Source organism: Lonchura striata, chromosome 5, assembly GCF_050655825.1.
Source record: "Lonchura striata isolate lonStrDom1 chromosome 5, ASM5065582v1, whole genome shotgun sequence".
In the NCBI taxonomy this organism is placed as follows: Eukaryota; Metazoa; Chordata; class Aves; order Passeriformes; family Estrildidae; genus Lonchura; species Lonchura striata.
In genome coordinates this window covers 33,833,842-33,856,135 of record NC_140707.1, presented here as the reverse complement: position 1 = coordinate 33,856,135, position 22,294 = coordinate 33,833,842, and the positions used below count along the sequence as shown (strand labels likewise).

Here is a 22,294-nt window from a genome sequence, read left to right as displayed (position 1 = left end):
ATGCACACAAAAACCGTGCAGAGAGTGCTTCAGGCTTGTGTTCTGGTTTATATTACAAAAAAAAATTCCTTTCAATATAAAAAAGCATTACAGTAGGGAATACAGGATAAATTAGCTCCACTATCTAATAAAAAGAACATTTACATTTTTTTAAAATAGATTTCAAACATTATTTCACACGCAGCCCTTTTCCCAGGCATTTGTGACAGTCATTGGAGCATTAAATAGCAACCAGGAGGCAGGCCCAGGCTGGTCTGTACTACTCCCTCCAAGGTGCTTGGGCCATGGTCACAGTGCTACAGCGAAGGAAACAGCAGCTCCTTCTGCTCTCCAGCCTGCCCAGAACTCTCCAGCCTGCCCAGAGTTCTCCAGCCAGCAGTGAATTCAGCTTGAGCCCCTGGCCCCAAAATACTCACCAGAGCTGTTAGAAACAAATACAAAAATACAATTGCTTCTCCTGCCTACAGTTCTGAAAACTACTGTACCACAGAGGGGACAGCCACGAAACCAAGGGACAAAACCAACAAATTTACATGCTTTGCCATACAGTGGGAGTCTGCTTTCTGGGCTTGCTTGTTCATTAAATTCCCCCAAGGAAATTCCTTCTGCATGTTACCAACTGCTACAGATCCTCTCAGACTTGTGCATATCTTTACAGCTATCTCCAGTTCTTGTTTGGAATTGCTGCCTGGCCTTTTGAGCTGTGTTCCCAGTGGCACATCAGCCAGCCTGCAGAGAGGATTTGAAATCTTCACACAGCAAAGAGCAGTGGGGGATCAGAAAAGGTAGAAGAGGAGAAACAGCTGTGCACAGCCTAGAATAACAGATGATGAAGAGATCCTTTTGAAGATACAGGGAGAGAAGGAAATTAGGGAGAGAGGGAAAGCAAGAAAGCTAAAAGCAGACAAAGCAATGAGTACAGAATTAGGAAAGCCAAAGAGAAACAACCCAGCCAAGATCATGCTTCAGGCATGTGTATTTAGTACTTTGTGCTCTGACTGCTTTCATCTGGTTCCCCCAGCTCTAACAGGTTTTTTCCCCCATGCCACTGGTGGCAGAAAAAGGCATGAAGGCTTCTTTTCCCCTTCAGCCACCCACCATGCACAAATGAGGATATTTGCCAGCCAGGCTCTGACCTGAGAACTCTGCATAATAAACTGAGGGGAAAGGAAGAAACTGGAGACTGGGGGAGGCAGTTCTGCTTCTTTCGATCACCTCCAGCCAAATTACCAATTCTGCTGACAGTTTTGTTCCTTCCCTGGGAATTGCTGTCCCAGAACAGTCACTGACACCAGCTCCTGAGGCAGAAGGAGAGCAGATAAGCTCTCTTTCTGCTCAGCCCATTCCCTACAAAACTGGTAAATGGAATAGATTTTTCTTATCTTAAGTGCAGCACCTGCTGTCCAGTACAAATACTGCTGGGTTTTGGTTAACAAAACTGTTTTTCTTTATTAAACAACAGACCAGAGTTTAATGCTAAAATGCCTCATTACAAGGAAGTCCAGAGGGAAATAGTTCTGAATAGTTTTCCAGAAGGTTTAATGCAACATCTGATGCTGCTCAGCAGCCCTGGCAACATATTTTGTTGCTGGAATATGCTGACTGCAGCACGGGGGGGCTGCAGCTCTACCTGCCCAGCCCTCTCTTGCCATTTAATAAATTGTTCTCAAATGAAGCTTGGAAAAGCTCCTAATGCCTTCTTCCTGCTCCCTAGTATCCTGATCCCCAACCTAGATACTTAACCATTGCCTATTGTGGCCCAGGCTTTCTGCTGCTTTGCTTCCTTGCCTGCAGTCTGTGCAGTGCCATGGGGACAGCTCAAGGGACACAGCGCCAGGGGTCTAAGGCAACAGCCAGAGGATGAACGTGCTGCTGCTGCTGCAAAAGCTGGGCACAAAGTTTAATGCTCTGCTCCTTCCTTGCAAGAGATTACAGTTTTCAGAGGAGCTGTCTTGAGCCTATATAAAAGTGCTCCCATAATCTGAACCTATAAAATCTGTAAAAAGACCTAATCTAAACAAGAAACCACAGCCCCTTCTGTCATTCCCAGGTAAAATGAGTTTGGGGCCAGGGAATAAGTGACCAGATGAACAATTTAAGGCAACAGAGATTGATGATTCCAGATGAGAGAAACCAGTCACCTGTCCAAGTCAATATCCATGACCATAGCAGCAGCTGGAGCAGTGTGGCTGCACACAGGGTGTTCTTGGATCTGGCCTGGAGTCTCAGTAGCTCCAGCTTAATCTCTGACCAAGGTCCAGTCCCAGGCATCTTTCTCAAGTTCACTTCCAAATGATTGAGTAGATGACATGTTAGTTAAATACCAAATTATCTCAAGGGAGGAAACACTATCAACTAAAACAGTTTTGACTTGATGATTGCTTTCATGAGCCCATGGGAGAATCTCAGGAAATTCTCTGACCAGAAATTATTCTACCAGACTGGTCCAGGAAAACAGCATGGGAGTGGTTGACTTCAGCCCCTTCAATCCAGCACCATGTCTGGACCTCCCCTTAAGGCTGGAAAAGTATGCAGAAACCACTGCAAATATTTATGCTAACAGAGCACCACAAACCATTTTTTTGCAAGTATCAGAGGAAAGGCAAAGGCTGACCAGATTTAAACAGTATATCCTCCCCTTCTCAGGAAGGCAGCAGTATCAATGATGCTTGACCAGAGCCATTATTTTCCCCCGGAGATGGGAACACAGCAGGGAACCATTTGATCTCTTTCACAACAGTGAACAATAAATCTTAGTAAAAACAGAAAGGTAGGCACCAAACTCATGACCATCAGCCAGCCTTAGCTGAGTCCCATTGCTAAGTTAGATCACGCTGCCCCTGCTTGGACTTCCAGAGAAAAGCCAACTGAAGTGCTTGACATCTCTGACAAGTTTCACATGACAGGGGCAGAGCTCCCACTGAAGAATGAGTGTTTTCATCCTGTGGCTGGAAATTAAAGCCAGAATCATGAAAACGTTGACTACACCTGCTTAAACAAGCCACCACTGCTTGTTTCAAACCCACCTGGACAGTCCACGGCCAACCTGTTCCCTTTTGCAGCCCCTGCATGTCTGTTCTTGAGTCCTTTGTTGTCTAAAGCACGATGAAGTGCTGAATGGTAGGCTCAGCCTGGTGTGAGAGGCAGCTGTGCTCAATGTCCCACATCCCCACCGGCTCCATGCATCTCCAGTGCAATCGGTGGCTCTGGGCTCCTGCTCCATGGTTGCTGCGGGTGGCTCTGGGCAAGGGCCCGGTGTACAGTGTAGTGCACATCACCTCAAAGTTCCAGCCCCTGAAGTACAATCCTTTTGGTCATTCATATATTACAACCCTCTTTTTTTCTTTTTATTTTTTCTCCCTGTCCCATTTTGTTAAAAAAAATAAAGTTTTTTGGGTGTTTTCAGGTTTTGTTTCTTCGGATTTTCCTTCTTTCTTCTGAGCGTGTGGGGAACATGGTGGTTATTGGGCCACTTCTTACTGGATCCCTCGAAAGAGACACATAGCAAAGATCATGGCAAACAGCTGGGAAGAGGAAGGGGGAAGAAGAGGGCAAAAACAAAACAGAGAACCATAAATGTCAGCTGCATCTTCCAGAAGACTGGCAAAGCCCTCCATGGCTCTGGGACCACCCCCATTGCTTCCTCCTACCCAGCAGTCAATGATACAGAGAGGGGGACCCTTACCACCCACAGGAGGCTGTGGCAAAACTCTTTCCTCTGCCCCTCCCTCCCATCCAAACTGTTAGTGGCTACAGCAGCAGCCTGATTTCATTCCCAAACTGCCCTTGGTGTCACAGAGGCACAGGAACCACAGTCCTTGCTCTGCACATCACTGCTACTGCCTGGCATGGGCACAGCACAGCCTTTGAGGGTGGCTGCTGCACCTCTGCCCAGATCTTTCTCCTTTGCACAAGATGGGGAGCTTTTAAAATACCCAGCCTTTCCCTGCAATGCCACAAGGACATAATTTCTGGGCTAAAACCATGTCTGCTGATTGTCTGTTCCTCAGAAGCATCGCCAAAGAAGAGGCTACTAATGCAGGACAATGAAAGTGCTCCGGAGCCCATGCTTTCAGTCTCTGAACAGAAGGTTAAAGCACAGGCAGGGTGCTTTAAAACACATTAACCAAGTGACAGATTAGTCAGCTGGCCGGGGCACTGTGGCAGTGGGAGCAGTGACTGCACAGGGCCCTGTGAAGAGCACTGTGTCCCCAGAGCCCCCGTGGCCAGCGTGGCAGGGCACGAGCTCTGTGCAGCCCAGCACGAGGTGGCACTGCAGGCTTGTGGCCTATTTCCCTGCCCTTTGTGTCAAAGGATCAAGGAGCCTCTTTCCAGGCAGTTAAACCCACAAGTTGATAGCCTGCTTGTACTTTGCCAGAGCACCTTTCCCTGGTGAGGAGGAGCATCTGCCTGTTTGCCTTGCTACTGGCACCTTACTGACACTGCTTTGTCCCAGTCAGACAACAGTCAGTACCTCAATAGCCAACACTCCGATGGCAAGAGCTCCTGCCAGGTACACGTACGTCTCAAAGGAGTTCAGGATCACGGTGTAGCAGCCCTAGGAAAGACAAAACATGGTAAGATACACCTGAGCAGCACATTGTGTTGCTCTCACAAGGACATGAGGTGCTCTCAGACCCCAGCACCACAAGCTCGGCTCCCCGTCACCACCTCACCCAGCCCCATGGCACAGGAGGCAGAGGTCCACGGGACAGGCTGGGGAAGAGGAAGGTATTGCTGTAGTGTGCTGGGAGTGGTTCACACCCCTCACTGACCATGAGGAACTGTGAGCTCCTGCAGGGCAGAGAGGAGCAGCACAGAGGGGAACTCCATCAGCAAAGGGCAGACAGAGGGAAGGGCATGCACTGCAGGTGATAGACATCCCAGACTGGCTAGAGAAAAGGATGATTTATTTAAAGCCAAGACAGGAAATTCTTGATTCATCTCTCACAGCCAGCAGCTCTTTACCAGCCCAGGACCTTTTCTCTGTGTTTTCCCCCAAAAGAAGCTGGCTGATCACCTGCTTATCTTGCTATAGAAGAAGAATTTCATTAGGAACTCAGGACCATGCACTATGGCAATTATTCTGCTTATGAAGCATAGCCACCATCATCCTTAATTAAATTTATGGTTGCTTATACAATTAACAGCAGGTAGATCTTCCTGCAAAGGTGTCAGGATATTTCTGGAAATCACCAGCTTATCCTGGCCTCAGTTTTCCCAGCTTAAAATTTCAACCACTGGGAAATTTTTGCAAACAGGTGACACATAAAAAGAAAAGTAAATTGGAGTTTGTCCAATATGAAAAGCAGATTCCTCTCCACTGAGAATATACTTCACACATACATTTTAATCCTATCTGTACTGCTAGGATGTTTTGATCACCTGGTTTCTTTCCTTCCACCTATAATGAACGTCTTGGAACAGCAAAGGCAGCACAATAGCTATGTACCTGTGTCCATGCCAGACCCTGCTCACTGTGAGTGAGGCACAGCTGGTGGAGATTGAGGGAGGGCATGGAGAAGATCCACTCATGAGGCCACCCCAGGGAACCCAGACTGCTGGGGCAGTAGCTGAGCTGTTAAAACCATGCTTTTGTCAACATGAGACGGCTCAGCATCAGCTGTCTGCCAGCCATGTTTCAGCCAAATCTTCAGAGAAAAGCATCCAGCCCAGCAACAAATATTTGTGTGCTTGCCAGACCTCCAACCTTAACCCAGGCTTCAGCATGCTCTGCTCAGCTGGCTACAGACAGGAGTGAGCACACGTGTGTCAGCACTGTCCTACCAGCATGGTGGCCCAAGAGCTTGACTTTGCTCCAGCAATGCCTCAATTCAGCTCTCAGTTGCTTGGGATTGTCTCTCCTGTTTTACAGAAGTGCTTGTGCTTGATGACACTCCCTGTGCACACAGCTTTTTGCACCAACACTTTGGTGACATTTAAAGGAAGCCTTCCCTTTCCATGGTAGTGGTAAGCTTCAGCATTACCACTCGAGGAAAACTTTAACCCTCTTTCTCACAATGCATTTCTCTTTCCCTCCCTGCAGTCTGTCATCTGTCTCCTCCCCATCTATTCCCAGCAATCAGACCTGGCAAAAGCAGCATGGTGCTGTCTGCTATGATCTCTCACCCAGAGTGCCTTTGCCAACCATTTCCAGCTGCCAGTCAGGGAACAGTTCACATTCTGATTCCAAAAGCCTTTCCTCTCTTTCTCAATCTGCTTTTAAGTGCTGAAAAGAGGACCACTGCCTAGTCTGGAGGGAGAAAGAGGCTTGTACATATGGTCAGTACAGAGCTCATTTGTTTTAACTAATGCTGAGGTGAACACAATCAGGAACTTTGCTGGAAAGTTTCTTAAATATCACATCTTGGTGACATTGGAAGGAAACTCGATCCTTCATCTCACCACCCTCGCAGTCAATAATTTCTTCTGTAATATCTAGACTAAAACTACACTCTTTCATTTTAAGGCAATTCCTCGTTGTCCTATCATTATATACCCTTGTAAAAAGTTCTTCTTCAGCTTTCTTGTAGGCTCCCTGCAGGTACTGGAAGACAGCTATAAGAAATGACCTTTTTCTACAGTAAAAAGTACAAAAGCATAGAAATGCAGTTTTCCAATACTTTTCTTCCTTAGAAAGCAGACATGGTTTTCTGTGGCTGTTTAACCTTTGATATTTTGATTGTATATATTGATTAGGAGTCTTTGTGAATTAAATTGGAACCATTCCTGCAGTCAGTAAGAGTCAACTCCATCCCATCCTACCTGACCTGTGCTGGCTTGCTAATTAACTTCTCAGAGGTAGTTCTAACCTTCATAAACACAACAGAACTTGATCCAAATTTCCACCTTACCTCTCAATCCCTTAGGAAAATCTTTGTATTTCTGATGTTATAGCACATCATGGACTTAGCAGTGTAAGCTATGAAAGAATTTCAAAATCGGCCATGTGCCATCACTTCAAAAGCTGTCAGCAGGAGTGTAATTAGGATGTGAGGTACAATCAAGACCTGTCAGATTCACTAGCTACCCATGACCACTGCAGCCATCTCTCTGCCCACTGTGAAGCTCCTTTTCCTAGGGTTCAGCCTCCCTTACCTGCCGGTTCTGAAACCTCTCAATGCCTTCTAGACAAGCTTCCTTGTTGACAAACATCCCTTCCCGGCTCTGGAGCTCTCGCTGGCAGCAAGCCTCTGGTGTCGCCTTTTCCAAAGAGGAATATGAAACATGACGAATATCTTCAAAATCTTCTGGTCCGTTCACTCCGCAGCAGGCAAACTGGGGAAAGGCACAGAGAAGAAAGGAAGACAGAATTAACACCTTTCCCTCAAAGCAGACTTGAGCTTCTGTTTCATTGAAGTCTTTATGAAGTCCTAATGTTTCTATGTCATACTGCAAATTCTAAGGTACTAGTGGGAATATTGCTGCAAATTACACAGGGCTTTGGAGCATATCCAGAATGACTTGCTTGCAATCACCCAGCAGTACGATCCAGGCTCCCAACCACCCTTTCTCCCCATAGCTAATGGCCAGGATTGTTGCTGCTCAAAGGCACTGCTAGGTGATTTGAGTAAGGTCCCTCTTTAGGATTCCAGTCAGATGCTTTTTAAGGATTCAAGTCATACTCTGACTCTGTCTCCTTTCAGTCAGCAAAAGGAAATATTAAAGTCCTGAATCAGCATGAAGGGCAGCAATCATCCTTTCCTTTTAAGATTAAAATTGACTTTTCATCTGCAGAAGCTGACATCCTGCTTTTCACTCCTGAAGGGATACCCCGTGGGGTGTACAGAGCACTAACACATGTACATACACACACACACCACACACACAGATTGAATTCCTTGTAGTAGGTAATAACAACTGCAGTTCCAATGACAGTCGACCTGTAACCTGCCCAATTAGGGGCATAATAGCAAAGTCAATTTTGATAGCTAATATTTCTATAGTGAAAATGCATCATTAGGCACACTCCTGCCTAAGCTGCCGTTAACTACAAAACACTAGTTAATGGCAGCTTTTGGCTGCTGATAGCTGGGAATAATTCTGAAGCAGCCTGCAAGGTGAAAGGCCCAGAGCAAATGATACCCAGTTGCAGACACCTCCACTGCTCTCTATGTCCAATATTTGAAACCTGAGGGTACTCTAATGCCTCAGGCTTTGGAAAATCAGGTGACCCCGATGCAGTCTCTAGGAGTGTCTCTGGACTGGTGGCAGCTCCATTTGAGAAAGACTGACTGCCAGCCAAAGTCTCCCTTCAACCACAAGTCCTGGTGCTAGGCTGGACATGATAGGATGGTTGAAGCAGGCTGACCCTTGGAGAGCTGAGGGCTGAGCAACGTGTTGGTGGCCACTGACGACAGCCAGAACGGGACTGGGGTGGTCTGACTTACTGTGATCATAACAGAGTTCCAGGTGGAAGAGAAGACATCCGTGTCGTTGTTCCTCTGGTAGTGCTTCTTCAACTCCTTGGTGAAGAACTCTCTAGTCAGCTGAAATGCACAGACAGGTGGAAATGTAAAGGCTACTGCCAACACCTTTCCCAAACGTTTGCCAAAGCTCCCTCCTGTGAATGATGGGGGTTCTTTTGTGGTTTTTTTTTTTTGTTTGTTTGTTTTTTGTTTGTTTGGTTTTTTTTTGCAAACCTCAGAGAAGAAACATGTGAAAAGCCATTGACTGAACCATATCTATGTAGAGGGTGAAAGGTACCTGTTGAATACAACTGTCACTCATTAAAATCAGGGACTAAACTATATCTGTACTTCTAAAATAATGTTTACACTTAAATGTTTGTTCATTTTAGTTTTTGTTGGTTGTTTATTTTTTAATTTTCACCACTATTTGAAAGTATTTAATAAATTGAAACAGGCCTAAACCAGATTTTAGAAAGATTGTCAAATCCACACCCAAACTGTATTTTCACTTGCTGTGCTTCATGTCTTGCAAGCAAAGCATGATTTTCCCCTCCACTTTTCAGTCAAACCAGTTAACTTCCTACTAAGAGGAGAACTGCTCTGAATTTACTTCAATGTGTGAGAAACCAGAATGAAGCCTTAACATGGAACTTTCCATAAATTAAAAATAAGTTTAAAAAAATTAATTAATATGAACTATTCAAGTAATCCCATGAATCAGAAAAAAATGCCATTTGCTTGACAGTGATTTTGATTATCTAAACTAACCTGCATACATGAAGAAAAAAATCCTTTTTATATTTGTATTTAGAGAATGTAAACATTTTTCCGAAATTCAACAATATAAATTATTGAAATTTCATTTTACCCCTGTCTATATTTATAATAAAATAGAATAAATGCACAATTTGTTCCAGAGTCTTCCCAAGAAGTTAGACACCTTGAAATTACATTTACTTAGGATGACTCTCTGGAGCAATAGCGAACATACAATCCTAATAATCATGTTAAACCAAATATCCCAGTTCAATCTTGCTGCCTTTCTGTCACTTCAGGACAAAAACTTCAAGAAATCCTCTTTCATTTTCCCAATACATCTGGACTTTCATGGTCCCTTCTCCAAAATAGCTTGTGATTAGTGATCCACACAGGCAAAATCTTCTGCCACTGCAAAAACCACAGTGAAGGGGCTGGACTTGGCTGGCTACAGCACTGCTGTGATGTTGCACATTTGTAGGATCAGGAATTAAGCTGCCTGAAAAATACGCTTTCTATTCCCCCTTGTTGTTCATACAGCACTGCTGACGCAGTAACAGAGACTGCTACAAGCTGGTTTCAGTTCTTGATATGCAACGTGAAATATCTCACATACACATACATATGTATGAGCTCTATGGGTGGGCCCAAAAGCACAAGCACAAACTGTTTGTTTCATTTGTATCACAAAATTTAAGGACAAAAAAACCTGTAGTGACTTTTAAAAAGACCCTGGATACCACCTAACATTGGCTTCTCTTTTACAAATACAAAGGCCAAATGTAATTACTATATCAGTACTGGGTAAAACTTTGTCACAATACTTGAATCATGCAATTATCTCAGTCTCACTAACTTTAATTAGTTATACTGTTTAATTCCTAAATTACTTTTTGGGGACAGATATTAACTCTTTTTTTTTTTTTCTTTTGAACATTAAAATATCAGAGGACATGGCATTTTTCCTTTGGAAATTTGGTGCACTAAAGGGAGGTTTGGTTAGAAGATGCTGAATTAAGTCTTCAGTGTTCTCCTTCCCTTCCCTTTCTCTGTGTACTTTATCCATGCAACATCCAACCCTGCAGACAGCAGCACATTTTTTTGATGCTCATCTGTTCCTGAAGCACACACTTTGAAACTGATATTACTGCTGGTAATAATCCCAGCCGGCTGCCTTTGTTGGGGTCTAAAACAAAAGAGTAATTTAAATATAAAGTGAAACCTTTATTTTGACAGCAGCAATCCCAGAGGAAATTGTTCAGAGTTTGTGTGTGATTTTTACAACACTTGGCCTAAAACAAAGCCTAGTACTGGAAGAGTACATTTGCCAGGAAAATAACAGATTCCATTTTGTTGGTCTTAAACTGCTTATCCTGAGCATCTCAAGTTCAGAAGAATAGGGCCAAAAAAAAAAAATTCTTCTTTTAAGAAATTGCTGGCAAAGGAGGATGAAATAAGACAGTCCTATTGCCATACCCATGGCCCCCCTCTAGCTGAAACAAGTACTGGCCCTGATGAGATTGGTGCACGGTGGACTTTTATGGCAAGAACCATTCATAAGGGAGCAAAGACCCTACTGATAAAACTAGAGCTTCACACAGGCTTTGACAACACAGTTGTGGCAGCCACAGCCATGAACAATAAGGAGCTGTTCAGCTGTGTTTTGGGCAGGACGCCTCCGATGCAGCACATGCACGCATACATTTACATGGCAGCGAATGAAGTGAGACGGTTTTGTCACATTAGTTCAAAAAATAGCTTCGCTGGGATTAGTGCAGCCAGCTAAAAGGGGTTCAGGAAAAGGAGGGCATTTCTGCACAACACAGGCATGCTGGCACTGCCAAGGAAGGTCACAGCCTTCTCGTACTGCACTGTGCTCAAGGACACTGAATGCTGTGCAAGAAGCTGCCTTCATGGTGCCTCTTGGGGAACAGGACACACTCCTGCCCATCTACATTGACCTGGAGCATTCTGATGTGTCTGGCACAGTACAGGGCATGGAGGTGCAGTCACCTGTGCTGCACTTCCCATCCTGCTGTGCCATCCATCTGAGACACCTCTGTCTGCTCAGATGAAGAAGGTTCACATTCTTTAGCTTTTTGCCTTATGTCTGAGGAAATAGAGGCACTAGTATCCAAGGTGACTTGCTTATTAAGTGTTAGAACTGGAGCTAAAAATCCAAACATCCAGACTCTATCCAAAGCCTGCCACTGGACTCTTCGGTTCCCTACTATCCTGCTTTCTTGCTTGCTAAGACAGTTCACTAAGAATCAAATATCCCTCCGGGGTTTTTCCCATCCAGACCTCTCAATGGCATGTAAAGAGCAATTTTTATTGCTCTTTCACAGTCGCTCTCTAGTGTCCAAGAAAGTCACTGTTTTATGGGGGATCTTCTAGATGATAAAGGGTTCTCCACTCCCAAAACCTCCTTTTTGAAGGAAGAGAAACTCTGGTAATCCCCTAGCTAATTAACAGCAGCCTTCTTCTTCAGAGACTGGTTTTAAATAGCTCTTTGGAAGTGCAGCTGGACTTGCAGATCACAGGGGCTCACCTTTGTGAACACCAGCTTCACTCACCCTGCCACCTTCCTCTACTTCACTGACTCTTCCTCTCATGTCAAATCTTAGCAGAAAACATCTCTTTTCTCCCTTATTTTTGTCTCTTTATTTCTCTCACTCCTGTAGATGTTAATAATATAACCCCACTGAGTATCTGGGAGCTGGTTTGAATGTAAAACTACAACAGAAAGCTGCATTGAATATTATCTGTAAAGCAAACAGATAAAGCATACCTTTTGTCTCATTTTACACACCCAGAGAGGCCACAGCCATGAGGACTGGTGCAGTGACTATCACAGAATTCTGCTTGGTAAGCATTGGAGAAATTTAAATTGGCTAAGTGTGAATTTGCCACCACGTGCCCTGAAAGTAATTTATTTCGCAAAAAAAAAGGAGAAAAGCACATCTGATATTGACTTTAAATTGCTACTGCGAAGAATTCTTCCCACCATGGAATCAATGAAAGACCACCTCCGTCTGTCTATAGCTCACCCTAACCCAAAGGTGATGGCAAAATTGGCCACAAGTAGCTTCCAAGTCAGATGAGCTACCACCACAACTTACAGCAATGCCAAAACAAGGGCTGTTTTTTCCAGGAAAAACCTGAGGAGAGAACAAACCACAAAAACTTGCAGATCAAGTTTGACTTCTGCATAGAGCCATCTCCAGCTATGCTGGGATCTGACGTTCTTCATTCCTTCCCATTTAAGCCCTTCCTGTCAATCATTCTGACAGAGTGGGAAGCTGGTGATACAAACAAGGAGACAAGCTCAAGATAGATAGAAGTTTGTTCCCCTTCAAGTCTTATCTCACAAAACACTACCAGATGCCACAGAAGTCTGGAATAATCACTCTGACCTTATCTTGCAAGATAACATGACCTTACATGTCCCGTAGGAGTGGAAGGTACCGAAGCTTTGCCCAGAAGCAAGTCGTAAGTGAGGAGGACACGTCAGAAATGCAGTCACCTTGCACCCAGGACTTGCAGCAAGCCTGGGCACTTTCTTGTACCTTTTACCAGTTTCCTACTGGGGGGAGGTAGGAGCCATCAGTTGAGGGCTCCTCATCCAGCCCCTGCTCTCCAGGGATCATGTTCTGTCTCTGTCACAAAGCACATACCTGGGTCTGCAGGCCAGTTTCTATGTGTGCGTTCTGCTCCTTGTGCTGAACCAAAGGAATTCTCTAAAAACTCCTAAGAGCAGAGCTGTAATGACCACAAGACACCAGACCCCACCCCATGCTGCAATATGTTTATAGGTGTTTCCATAAGAGCATGATCTCAAAGCCTAAAGAGGAATGGGACACCCATTCTGTGTGCAGAGTGCCATCCCTTCCCCACTTCCTTCAAATCTGAGGCAAAGACAAAAGACCACCAGCTCATAAATAGAAGAAAGTCCTCTCATTATCTCCCCCCAGACCCATCCTGCTATACAAATACCACACTCTCTTGCTATGAGCTTCCTACATTTTGATTCTTTTCTATCAAAAGCTTTTAAAATGAATAAAATTACAAGTATATACTGTTTTAAGAAAATCATCCTTCTACATGGCCCTTCTTTGCTCCTTCCACATTTCTCTCACATTCAGTACAGGAAATGTGGTGTATCTTACTACTGGCAGAAACAAAATAAGCAAAATAAATACTAACAGTCACTAGTGACCACCTCTACCAGCCAATGTTTTTTCAAAGCCATTACTCCAAGAAGGATGGACCTCCTTCAGTCAGGCTCTCCTCTGCACATGTGTGAACATGAAAAAATCCACAGACCTTTGCTGTTTAGAGAAAGAAATTAGACTGTGGTTGCTACCACTGTAGTAAAAGTTTACCACAAGCACAGGGGAGGGATGTTGGCCATATAACAATATTCATTGCAGAAGAATAGAGAAAGGCTACATTATATGAAGCTTTGGAGAGAAGGACAAATCTAAGCAGGGCAATAAGTGCAGTGAGATTTGCTTAGGGCAGGTCTGGGTGGATGTCTTACAAGCAGCATTGGTAGCAGTCTGGTGAGCAGCAGAACATGGAAGATCAAAAATGAATATGATTAGAAGATTCATAAGAGATTTTTTGCACTGCAGAGCAAGCATTGGCTCTGTCTGGAAAACAGGAGTTTTCAACTATTAATATTAAACCCATGGTATATCGAAAAAGGAAAATAGTTGCTTTTTAATAGTGTAACTTTACTATAAAACTTCTGTTTGATGGACTGTGCAGCTTGTTTGGCTGCAAGAGAGTCAGGAAGACTTTAAAAGACTCTAAAAACTTCAGTGTGTCCCCATAAACTTCCCATACTGCAGCAGCCAGGTTAGTTAGCATTCCCTGGCATGCTGGCAGTTCTGCAGATAGGGTAGTAATGAAGGAGGTTTGCTGATATTTGAAACAGTCACTGTATAGACAAATGTCTAACATTTATACACTGTTAAACACTAACACCCTGCTCCAGCTGTGTATAACCCCACTGAGGTCCAGAGGCTGCCCACCATCAGATACTTACATTTTCTCTGAATATAAAAGCCAGGATTGCAGCTGAAAGCTCCGCCAGGAAGATTAACAAAATAAACATGAAGAACTGGAAGAGAGGGACAAAAAGCACAAACATAGCATTAAATGTCTGCAATAGGTAGTAGGAATACAGCTAATCACAAGAGATGGAAAAAATAACTAAGGAAATTTTTTCCCCCCCCCGACAATTAAGAAACTGCATAGGCAGTCACTTGAAGCACACACATTCCCTCTCTGACCTCATCACAAGACATGGGTGCTTGTGACACTTTTGCCTGGTTTTGGTGGGTAAAAGCATATAAGGGTACAGAACCCATAGCATCCCCTGAAAAACCTGCACCAGGTCAAAACAGTAAAGCCTACTTTGGTGGAAAAGTTATATAATTGTGGACTGTGGATGTGCTCACAGAGGTCAAACTGTCCAGACACAAGTATAGGTATCACATGTAAATGCACACACATAACCCAGATAATAATACAAACACCAAAATTTCACTGTAATATAATCACAGCTTTTCTTGTGTGGAAGGAGCACTATTTGAGGGATATACCCCCAAATATTTATACCTATGACCTAAAATGGACTGTTCTCATTTCAGGACAAAATTAGCCTTGGTTAATATCCCCCACACACAATGGGGTTGCACTGAGTTAAGTACTAACCACACAGAAACTCTACAGAAAGTTGATAACACACTATAATAATTTAATTTGTTTATGCAAGTATCATCCCTGTCTTGTATGGTATCCAAAGTGTGCATATTCACATTCTTAAGAACATGCTGCAGACTTGACAGAAAGCACAGCCTGCACACTAAGTGATAAGAAAAGGGAAACGGCCCTCCAGGTTGAAGTAAAACTCTTTACACTTATGACATCATAATTTTAGGAAAAGGGAAAGAAAGCAAAACAGAGAGGCACATGGCTATTCAATCTAAGCTGGAACCATATTTCATCCTGTTGCCTTTGCAACCTTCTGCTGCTTCAGTCTAAAAGTTTGGTTTTCAGTCTTGCCAAAGGCCCCTTGTTTAGGTGAGGTTACCAAGCCTGGGTGATCCACTGTGCCTTCACCCCCCACCCCACAGAAGTAAATCAGATGCACTTCAGAGGTCTCCCCCCCAGAGACCAACATGCTGCTGGGAGGGTGCTGCTCCTGGACTTTGTCTACTCAGAGCACTCAGGTACTCGGGAGTGTTTCCAGCCCAAGAGGAGTGATGGGACTTCAGATTCTGCCTGTTCTTGTGACCAGTTCTCAGTGACACTGATGCCTTGTGGTAATTTGATGCTGCTTCAGTCGTCAGGAACCAGTAAAAAGAACAAACAGGGATGTGCCCTTTAACATCCTTAAAGCAATAAATGCTGGTGCTGAGGAATAGCTATAGGGACAGAGCAGAAAGTGGCTAGATTCACACTCTCTCCCAAAATGGCACTTATTTCCATTCTTGTAGACAAAATCATGGACTTGATTAACCATAAGTCTGAACTGGGTGGACACTTTTACATTCTTATTGCCATAAAGAGAAATTACCATTTGAATCAGCCTGTCTAAAATTCAAACAGCCCATGAATTTGCCCATAGACTTTGAGATTATTTTACAGAACTGAGTAAATGTTAAGACATTAACTCATATTTTGGCATTGTGTGAGAAAGGCAAAAGAGAACAGAGAACCCTGTAAGGCCACATCATATGGAGGGTAATAAACTTGGTACGTTACCAATGAAGACATATGAAGCAGCAAGTACAAATAAACACAAGAGAAGACTGAATTTTTTGTGTGTGTGTGTATGAGAAGTTTATAGAATGTCTTTCTGAAACAGAAAACAGGCAGACAGGGCCAGAAGTACTATTGTGATCTCCAAGCAATTATTTATAAACAGTGTCTGAAAGGCTGTGCATTGTGCACTTCAACTATCTGCTTGGAATGGGCAAAATGTTGTTTTGTTGTCAATTATCAGAGCTTTAAGTGATTTTTCTCACTAGAAAAGCACGTGCACCACCCTGTCACATTTCTCTTCCTGCTTATGCAGTGGAAACAAAAGGAGCCTGGGCTCAAATGACAAAACAAAAAAAAGTCAGATGAGCAGGGATTCTGGTTTTTAACAGCATGCTGTTGCTTGATTTTACTGAACTAGTTAACTCTCTAATTTATTCTTACTGCTGGAGTTTTCTGTGTGGCTCAGAGACTGTTTTAATTTCACCACAGGAGGGCAAAGAACAAGTGATGAGAATGAACGACGCTTCGCAAATTCACATCATCATCCATCAAGGGATCTCAGCATAGTCACTAAGGTCTAAGGTGGTGATCAAGTGATTAATCCCATCACCCTGCTAATTGCATTTCATTTACTGATTACTGGGAGGCACATGTTCACCCAAGCTCCAGCACAGGTCTGTGCAGAAGTGGAAGCAGTCATTCCCAGATTATCTGTGATAAGCTTCATTATCATTCCCAAACTGATTTACACTTATATTGTGCACTCTGCATTACAGATTTGTAAGTTACAGTAGGGAAAATCCCACAAGCAGCCATTAGGGTTGATGAGAACAAAATGGATCATCAGTGTTTCAGAACTTGCTCCCATTCTGCATTTGAAGGAGAGTCAAAATCTGCTTAACGTGTTTTTCTTCCAAAAATTAAATTGATTACTGATATGTGAGAGCACAAAGGAGCCAGCTGGTTAATGCATGGAACACAGCAACCTCACATTCAAACTCAAGACTGATACTTGACATTTGAACACAGATACTCCCCACATCCAAGGTGAACATCCTAAGAAATGGGATCTCTCATACTGGTCAAAAATCTTGCTGCAGCTCCAGGTGATAATTGCAGGAATTTTCACAGAAGTGGTCTAGCAGAAGTTTCCACAAATGATTGCTTCATGTTTATTTTTCATAACTCATCCAATCTTCCAGTTTCAGAACTGCTGTTCCAAAAATTGTCAACCATCTTTAACTCAAAAGACCTGGACCTTTATTTTTACGCTGAGAAGTCCGAGGGGCTACTACATCCATTTTACAGGAGTGCAAAACAGGATGTCTGCATTTGAAACTAAGCCAAATGAAGCTAACATGGGTTCTTCTTTTAACAAAGCTGAATTCAGTCCCTTGGTACAATGTTGCACAATCAATGGTAGTTTGGATTCTGATTTTTACAGTGTTGTTTTGCAGTCAGAGGATCTTCAGGACAATTTATTCAGTGTTTGATTTGCGGATTACTGTTCGTTCCTCTTTTTTTGCAAGCCAAGTCCAAATGCTAGGAAATCTAGAAATGCTTTCATAGCCTTGTGCTTAATGCAATATGTTAGGTTCCATAGTGATGGGGTCATTTTTAACCAAAAGACAAGCAGCTTAATGAAAAATAAAAGTCCTTGCAAACACTGAAACCAGAACCTAGAGAACATGCATCTGTCTTGTCCTTTCTATCTTCTGTTTACATTTGGACTAAAAGCTTCAGGCATACATTATGCATCACTGAAATCTCATTCAAGCAGCTCTCTGGCTCATCAATTCTTTAACAACTTTGTAAGTGGCCTTGATTTGATCTAGCAACTTCTCCCCAGGTACCATCCTCACAAGGATTTCGCAAGTGTTCCCAGTCTCTCTGGCATACAGACATGAATCTTTTGCCTATTCAGTGTCTAAAACTTACTCGTATTAGATTTTGGGTTTCACAGATGTTTTAAGATCAGCTGATTTTAACATCAGCTGGTGTGGCCCCAAAAAAGAAGTTAGAAGCATATTTCTTCTCCCAGGTCCTCATCCAAGTGCTTCACACTGCTGAACATGAGATGGCTGACAGTTTAACTGAGTTGATATGATACAAAAATCCCTCAAAGATATGACTGATCAAAATGGACAAGGAATAATTCCTTATCCAGTAATTACTTTTAGAGTTTCTCCTAGTCTGGGGCACTACTTCCAGCTCATATTTTTCTCACATTTTGTTCAAAATAAAATAATAATGAAGGTAAATAAATAAAGCAGCAGGGCTCAGAACTATCTCTAGGAGTAAGAAAAGTAATAACCACAAAATTTAGTGTACTGGAGTAAATGACTAAAACATTCAAACCTGTAAATGATGTTAAATCAGGAGAGAACATGGCCCAGAGCTCACTTTCTCCAGCTAGGTCACCAGTCTGTATGCGGCAGACTGAAAATATTACTCTCCCCTTCACTTAAAACAACATTTCTCATCAAACTTCAGTTTTATTTTCTTAATCTGACAAGGACAGCCCTTGAGGTAAATTCAGGCTCATTGGGCCTCCTCCTTTCCATTTTATTAGGTTCCTCGGGTCAGATCTCCACAGACTTCACAGGTGATACATTTATTTTTCTGATTTACTTCTGAGGTGAATCACAAGAACTCAAACCCAGAACAGCTTCCCCAAAAGGGTTCTCATTTGCAGGCTATGAACTCAAGGCATCTGGGAGCCAAGGGCCAGAGAGAATTTATCTCAGTGAAGCCATGCTCATCTCTAGGAAAGGATGGGTTTGCATTCAAGAAAAAGGACTTTCCTGACCTGTTTAGAGACAAGCCTTTTTTGAACCATGAAGCAACTGTGCAAGACACAATCCTAACAAAATACAGTAAGATCAAGATTTAATAAGAAAAAAAAAACAAACCAAAATGCACAACAAACCCTAAGTGCCACCAGATATATTGGGAGAAACAAAAGATCACATTTCACAAGCAAAAAAAAAAAAGGAAAAGAAAACTAATGGTCTTTGTTCTTTCAATATGTAAGTGGCAATGCTTTCCAGTAGGAGATAATGCCTGGAAATCCTTCAGTATCAGAACTTGAGAGGAATGGGGGACAAGGGCAGAAGTGACTTATTTTAGCTCTTTGTAATTATTGATGACCACCATGGGCTGAAGTTTAATCCTGTCATTCAGGGGAAAATTTTTCCAAAGGTAACAAATCCAGTTCATTTTAGGAGCAGAGCAGGCTGTATCAGGGAGTGACCAGCTACTGAGAGCAGCAATGACAGCAATGAATGTTATGATGCTGTTCTGGGCTGGGCACTTCTGCTGGCATGGGGGGGGCTCCCTTGCACAGGGGCTGTGCCCAAATGTTCCCTCCTTTGTTGTGAACCCCCAAGGAATGAATCTGCAAGTGGAACAGTGGGTTTTGAGTAGCCAAGAAAGGATCATTTTTGGTCACATTATAAATGTAGAAAAAGACTGGACAACCAAATGTGGTCAATTAGAACGAAAGCTTAAAAGCCTCAGAATACACTCCCAGACTGGGCTCAAATCTATACAAGTGAAAAAGCAAATTATCAGTATTTCCAGCAGTGTGTAAAACTATCCTAGCCTACTTATCATCTGAAGGAATACAGCTACAACAGTAGACACCCCTTCCTGTGCTTATCCCAGCCATTATCATCCATCCAGTCACCCCTATGGGAAGCGCCAAGAGGCCAGCAGAAATGGCAAGGGCACTTACAAACAGCAGGAGGCATTTGTTCTCACGGATGGCACCACAGCAGCCCAGGAAGCCCAGCAGGAAGAGCATTGCTCCCATGGCCAGCATGATGTACGCTCCTGTGAAGAGCAGGGGGTTGGCAGCCACTATCTCTCGGAAACCTGTGGGATCCACAATGACCCAGATTCCAAGTCCCAGCAGGCAGGCTCCTCCCAGCTGTCACAGCACGAGGATAGGAGAGAGAGGGAGACAGATCAACATAAAACAACTGCTGCAGAGAAACTGGATGCATTGCTTAGCTTTTGATCTAAGACAATTTGGGGAATTTGTATTTCTGCAAAGGCATGGATTCTCTGCTGTGCAGGTGACTTCTGACATGCTGCTCTTAGAATCTCTTGCTCAATAAATGAATCATTTGCAGCAAAAGCACCTTTCTTTCTTGAACATCACTCTACCAACTGTTTACTCCCTCCATACTGCTGAAAGACAGTCTTGATCTGCTGCCACATCTGTAGATGACAATGAAAGGGCTCACGTGAACCATACCTGCCACAGAGGCCAGGGTGGCTGGGCACTCCTACCCTTCCTTTCAAAAACAAAACCAGCTAAGAATGGCTCAACATGTGGTAGGGAAATTACTGTTTCTGAGTAAAAACCTCAGCAGGGCACCCAGGACTAAAAAACAATTTCTTCTGCCATTCAAGGATGAACTATGTGCACCATTAGTTACAGCTTTCCCTGTGGTTTCCCCTGTCAAGGACAGCAATAACTCAGACAACAGTGACCACTGTGCTGCCTTACTGAATGTTTGGGCATCTTTGGATGCTGCAAAACACTCAGTGATTGCTAGGGCACAGCAGAGGGGATATTCTGTATTGTGGCAACTTTACCACACTATAGGCTATCCTGCTGAGCAACAGCAGGCTGCTGAAAACAGGGATCCAGAACAGAAAGCGAATTCCAAATACTTACAAATATAAAGAAATTGAAAAGAAACATCAGGTATTTCATGCAGCTCAGACAGTCTCCCTCCATGGTCCTCAGGGTCCTTTGTCCAATTCCTTCTGCAAAACAACAGCACTTTCTTAGCATGCTCATTTTAATTGGAAAGACACAATCCTATCTCCAATCTATTTGTATTTCCCCCAAGATCCTGTGGAGTTCATTATACAGAAGAGCTCTTTTCTTACCTGAATGGGGAACATAGCACAGCCTAGTAAGAGATAATGATTGCTGCTTGATCCCTTTGAGTTTTTTAAGGTCTGAAGGCAAACACAGAAGTGAAGGGGAAGGCTGCAGGAGTCCAAAGGTCTAGCTTTACTTGCAGAGTGAGATACTGGGGAAAAAATATCCCTCTGCACATGAAGTTTTTTTCCCCCATTCCTTAAAGCTTGTCAAGTCTAAGAATCACTGAATGTCTATTTCACACTGAGAAAAGGTCATATTGAAACAGGAGCCAGAACAAGCTGTGCCCAGTTAGAAGACACACAAAGAGCATTTGGGACAGCTATCTTCATACAATCTTCCTCTACAGAATGAACACCACACAAACATGGACAACAGCTTCAGGGAAACTTGTAGACATTTGGGCTTGGAATGACAGCAATGTGAGGACATGGCAGGGCCCAAGGACATCCTCATGTGGTCACTCAGCCTGGGGCACAGCACCTGCTTGACATGCAGTGTGACATGCTCCTGTGCTAGTGAGATCCTGCTGCTCTGTACCCCACCCTGCACAGGTCTTTTGCAAGAAGAACCCATGGATCAATGTTGGAAAGCTTTGGAGGCCAGGAAAAAAGTGCTAATGAATCCTAACCAGTTCTGAAACTCAGTGTCAGATTTAGACAACAAACTGCTTGGCCAGTACTTCTGTTGGAAGAGCAGCAATAAATCCTGACCAGGTGAGGCTATACTGGAGGAAAGTTCCTTCTTGCTGTTTAATGAGGTGACTACGTGTCCAAATATGCCAGTCTATTACCAAGTACCCTAGAGGGACAGACAGATAAATACATGAAACAGTAAAACTTCCACTGAAACAATGCAGTCATGGCACTGTGCACAGATGGAGCCATGCATTTGAAAACCCAGAGGCACAGGTTTGCTTGGCTCCCCAGAGGAGCCCTCCCAAAGCCCACATGCTTCTTAATGCATCTCATTCCCTTTCTCCACTGCAAATGCCATTCCCTAACAGGCATGTATCTAATGACATGCTATGTTCAAAAAGTCCATTTAATTCACTTAAAAGAAAGAGATGAAATTATCCAAGATTTTCACCAGGCCAGAAGTAAAACTGCCTTTCACTCCATTGTTTTTGTTAAACCACAAAATCTGTGAATGCTCTAGAGCCTCACGAGGTGCTTTCCTCTCTGACCATAGGAACTGTTCTGCTTTAGCCAAAGAGCTGAGAAAATCCATGGCAGGGAGATCTCCCAGCACGAAGCTGCCTGAGGTAAGATCCAGATTTTTTTTTACACAGTATGTGTTTGGTACACTGCTTACACTTGATTTAAAATCAAATCAATTCCTTCTTTGTGAAAAAACAGGCTGAGACACAAATGATGTTTCACAGAAGCTCCTGTTGGGCTGCTTTCCCTCTATAGCTGCCTGTACTTGGGGTAAGACAGAGTGTGCCTCT

The 22,294-nt window shown here is 43.4% G+C and overlaps 1 protein-coding gene across 23 annotated transcripts in view; it reads right to left on the bottom strand.

Annotated features, from left to right (window-relative positions):
• Window positions 1–20: 20 nt before the first annotated feature.
• Window positions 21–22,294, bottom strand: part of TSPAN18 (tetraspanin 18) — a 190,332-nt gene continuing 168,058 nt past the window's right edge. For 18 of the 23 annotated variants that reach the window (XM_085580236.1, XM_085580235.1, XM_085580234.1 and 15 more), the window contains 7 exons: window positions 20,632–20,723; window positions 19,681–19,875; window positions 14,221–14,295; window positions 8,391–8,489; window positions 7,099–7,278; window positions 4,475–4,558; window positions 21–3,524 (listed from right to left, as the gene is read on the bottom strand). In XM_085580236.1, coding sequence (XP_085436362.1) covers window positions 3,477–3,524; window positions 4,475–4,558; window positions 7,099–7,278; window positions 8,391–8,489; window positions 14,221–14,295; window positions 19,681–19,875; window positions 20,632–20,694 — 744 coding nt within the window. In that variant the 5' untranslated portion in view covers window positions 20,695–20,723 and the 3' untranslated portion in view covers window positions 21–3,476. The remainder of the gene's footprint in view (window positions 3,525–4,474; window positions 4,559–7,098; window positions 7,279–8,390; window positions 8,490–14,220; window positions 14,296–19,680; window positions 19,876–20,631; window positions 20,724–22,294) is intronic. The other 5 variants (XM_085580242.1, XM_085580238.1, XM_085580244.1 and 2 more) reach the window with 1 other exon arrangement.